At 38.9% G+C, this 4,315-nt stretch overlaps 1 protein-coding gene across 1 annotated transcript; it reads right to left on the reverse strand.

The window, feature by feature from the left end:
- Nucleotides 1-2,513: 2,513 nt before the first annotated feature.
- On the reverse strand, nt 2,514-3,794 carry LOC149203157 (aspartic proteinase nepenthesin-2-like). Its single transcript, XM_089401781.1, has one exon. The coding sequence runs from the start codon at nt 3,792-3,794 to the stop codon at nt 2,514-2,516; it is 1,281 nt and encodes a 426-aa protein (XP_089257907.1).
- Nucleotides 3,795-4,315: the final 521 nt, after the last annotated feature.

The raw sequence follows: 4,315 nt of genomic DNA on the forward strand, positions 1-4,315 counted from the left end.
ATGTGAATTTATTGTTTTTGACTCATTTTTTGTTGCAGGTTGGGATTCTACATCTACATCCATCAGAATAGTTCATTACCCCTTCCTCAACTAGAGAGTCCAAAACTTCCCTACAATATTGCTCAACAATTAGGTGCATTTTATGGTTGTGAGCAGGTTTACACAAATTGGAGAATGTTAAATAAATATTGCATTAGCGATAGTAATGGAGGAGATAACTTTTTAGGTCACCAACAGATTGAGAACTAACCTATATCTTGCTGTCAGGGCCTTTGCCAATTTTCCATTTTTGTAAAATCTTCATCAAGACAGGGTTGCCAATCAATTGTTGATTCTAATGCATATATATTCTAGCAATTTTTTGTTATCAAGGAAGCTAATTCCAATTATACAAGGGTATGAGTTAAATTTTCCACCATTTAATGTGATTCGAGCTTCTAGATTTAAATGTGAGAGAGTAAACTCTTTTGTAGAATGGAGAAATCTTGAACATTTTTCTTTTGCATCATAATATGTCATCAAATGAAGTTCCAAGTGAGGATCTTGCATGTTCAAATTCAATGACATTAATATATTTTCAACAAATATAAGTGTGTTGCCTTATTATTTTCAAGGTTGCTTTCCAGAATTGTTAAGTTTTGGAAATTGTTTTTCATTTAGATTTAAAATGACTTTAATGTTAGCTTTAAAAGAAAATGAATTTTTTTTCCATAAAGAACAAAGATTTTGAGGTAGTTAAAATGACTATTTGGGAACTTTAAACATTGAAACCACCTCAAAATAACATTTAAAATGATTTTGTTTTCTTTTTTAAATCTTTTTTCATATTATCTCTAGAGAGATAATAGTTGGAATTATGGACATATAGTCTTCATAGAGACAATATGTTTTTAATATGAGCTATTGTCTCTAAAGAGACAAAAATGAAAATGTCCCTACAAAAACAAATGAAATTCCCTTAGGAGACAATAATGTCTTCTTTATAGAAACAATAGTAATATAGGTTTTATATTGTCTTTATAGAAACAATTTTTTAAGACAATAATTTAGAGACACCCAAAAACAATATTTGAAACAATACAAAAGAAATTTTTTTTTTTTAATCTCAAATTAAAATAATTGACTCTAAAATTGTCTTAAAACCCTCGCATATAATAGTAAAAGCAGGATTGTACATGGACACAAAGTAGAAAGCTCATGGGAGCATGCTAGACTAACCCCACAACCAAAGCTCATGGGGCCATGCTAGACTAACCCCACAACCATGTTTCCTACTTTGGATGCATCATGCTTGCTGCTTGAGATGATTTACGCTGGGTGAATGGTTCCTTCCATTTGAATTTTCAAATTTTCAATTCAGTAACTTCAATCAAACTGTATCGTCCTGGACAAAGCCAGCTTACCATGGATTCACGACACCCTAGACGCATTGGAACGTCAAGTGACTCACCATGAATGAATCAGAATATATGTCGAGCCCTATTATGGCAAGATGACCTTTTATTATGAATAAGAATAAGCATAAGCTGGCTGGGTAGTGTCACGACAACCTTGTACCGATAGGGTACGTGATAGGGTACGCTCTTAGGGTGTATTAAATATTTTATAGTATTGTAAATATTGATTGCCTATTTACCCAATTATTTTAGCTGGGTAAGCATTCTACAATCCCCAAAGTTTACATAGTTCAAGTTTCAATTAACCCTACACTTACCAGGAATTAAGACGTATGATAATAATCCGTGTAGTCTTCGCAAAAACCACACGACAGAAGAGCTACGTGCTGCACGTCTAGAACCATGGTGTACGCAGTCATGTAACCATGGTGTACGCAGTCATGATCCACCCCAATCTCAAACGGAGGGTCCCCGAACTCTTTCGACAAAATGATGGAGCCCGGTCCTCAGCAGCCCATCGGTCTGAGTTTTGGTGTTTTCCACGCAGTTACACACGATATTTCGATAGCCCTGGCCAACGAGCAAACAATTCTAAACTCATACAAAAGATTATCTTCATTGGCCAGCACTCCCACTGCTGGCCAGTGAATCCAAATCTGTTAATGGACCTTAATGGCCAAGAAAGTGAGGCAAAGCGAAATGAAGGCCAGCCGAAGGCAGGTGATTTTATTAAATTTTCAATTACAAAATAGTGTAACGCTCAACTTTAGAGATTTAATTGACTCTCATCAGCATATTCCCTTATGCTGAAATGTTAGCCATTTATATTTATATAAATATAAAGATTCATGCACCGCATTTTAATATACGCCACGCCTATGAGCGCGTTATATTGATATATAACGTGCTTTCTATTTATAAAATCAAATTCCAAAACTCAGGTATGCAGCCATCAATAACAGGGCACGATCTAGAAATAATGTTAATCTTATTCTCATGTAAAATCACTCCTCAGTCATTATAACGAGTATTATTAAAGTGGCACAGCATAACTTATACATCAAAAAAGCCTGCCTCTCGATACAATAAGCAAACAGAAAGGGAATAAACAGTAGTTTAGGAGGAGCAGCTAGTAACTGGAGCAAACCCGATCTTTTTGCTGCTTAGATCGACAGAAACAATGTAACCTTGTTGCTGAAGACTTCCTATGATACTCAAATCATTACCTGACGAGGGCTCGAACGCCAAGCAAATGTCTGATTCCGATACTGCTGTTAAAATTGCTTCTTTACTGATAGGCAGATCGAGTCCATCCTGAAAATGGTATGTTATAGATGGAGCTTTTAGCTTCGAAAGGTCTCCGGGATACTTGAAACAAGTGTCTAACGGGAAGTTGGACTTCTGCACAGGAGGAGCTTCATGGAATTGACTCACAAAAGCGGCTTTTAAAGCATCGTAGGCCGGCTGCACTAGTTGGCTGATAAGGATTCCGGTGTCCAACATCGTCCCTCCTCCGCTTGAAGTGAACTGGAAAGCGCTGGGGGGCACATTGAGGGTGGTGTTCCCCACCGTGATACCCTTAAGTCCAACAAAATACCACGCAGTAGCTTTAGGATTCGATACCAAAGCGGTGAACTTGGAGTTGGAGGGAATGGACACATCCTGACCCAGTCTCAGTTTTCCTTTAGCTTGAGGGTCCACGAAGTTGGGTAGGCAGTAGGAGAAGCTTTTGCTTTTGGCCTGAGAAGGAAGTGAAAGAGAGCCCCTGCCAAAAGCCAGGAGCCCAATAGAAGAATTGCCTTGGTATTTTGAGAAATCGGTTCCGCACCCAAATCCGAACTTTTCAACGGACTGAGAATCCAGCCACAGTGTATCCTCACTCATCTCCGCCGTGACAGCGCTCCCACCGTTGGTTTGGATTTGCAAGATGCACTTCTTTCCACTACAGGATACGCCGTCGCCTTCCAGGTTTTTATAGCACGAGCTGCAATCCAGTTTCTTGTAAGAGGAGGACCCACTGCTGAAATCGCACTTTATCCATGAGACGTCCTGCGAGGTATCAAAAAGCACAGGGATGTTATACTTTGCAGGCTTCCCAAAACCCACATTCACAATATAGCTCGTGCCCCCAGCGTTTCCCGACAAAACAGTGACGGAGCTTAATTGCCTTTTGTAGGTGGAATTACTTCCGGGGCGCCATCTGGATGCTAGACCACTCGCTCGATCCCTGCTCTGCAACAGCAAATTCCTCCATTCATTCGGATTCCGGGAGGGATTGGGATTGCCATGATTTACAGATAATTCCATCACTACTCCGGCTTCCATCGACTCCTGCACAATACTTAGAAACAACAAAATGGAAACCATCACTTGTGCTGCACTATTCCCCATCGCCATGGCTTCTTTCCTCACTCTTCAGATTTTAGACTAAACAGTAAACACGCCTTGTTTCGCATTTTACACGGTTCCTTGATGTCTCAATTTATAACCTACCCCCACAGGCACGGATGAGGATGCCAAACACTTTTCATACTACATCATCGCGTTCACATTCAATAATTTTTCCATATTATTTTAATACTTCGCTTATAGTATACCTACCCCGATTTTCCCGATACAATAAATGTAAGAGTAAGCCTTTCCTTCCGTTACCCTCTGGGTTCCAACTAAGATTCATTCCCTCCAGGTTATAATGAATGTCCAAACTCATAACTATTCTAGACATTTATTATTTCACTTCTTAAAAATAAGTGTTCACATTGATTCTCATAATCAATGATGGAATTTGACGGGCAATTTGCCCGTCACGAGCTATTTTACCCGTATTTAACGTTTGAAAAATTGAAGTGACCGTCTTTTGTGACGTGCGTTAAAGTTTATAAAACGTTGTTTTCACGGTTTGTTTTTTACCGAAAACG

This window comes from Pinus tabuliformis, chromosome 2_1 (genome assembly GCF_031772625.1).
Source record: "Pinus tabuliformis cultivar Carrire ecotype Pingquan chromosome 2_1, CPIR1, whole genome shotgun sequence".
NCBI classification, from domain to species: domain Eukaryota; kingdom Viridiplantae; phylum Streptophyta; class Pinopsida; order Pinales; family Pinaceae; genus Pinus; species Pinus tabuliformis.

Bases quoted from the DNA above. Each gene is read 5' to 3' on its own strand.
- LOC149203157 (XM_089401781.1), bottom strand. From the start codon at position 3,794: ATGGCGATGGGGAATAGTGCAGCACAAGTGATGGTTTCCATTTTGTTG.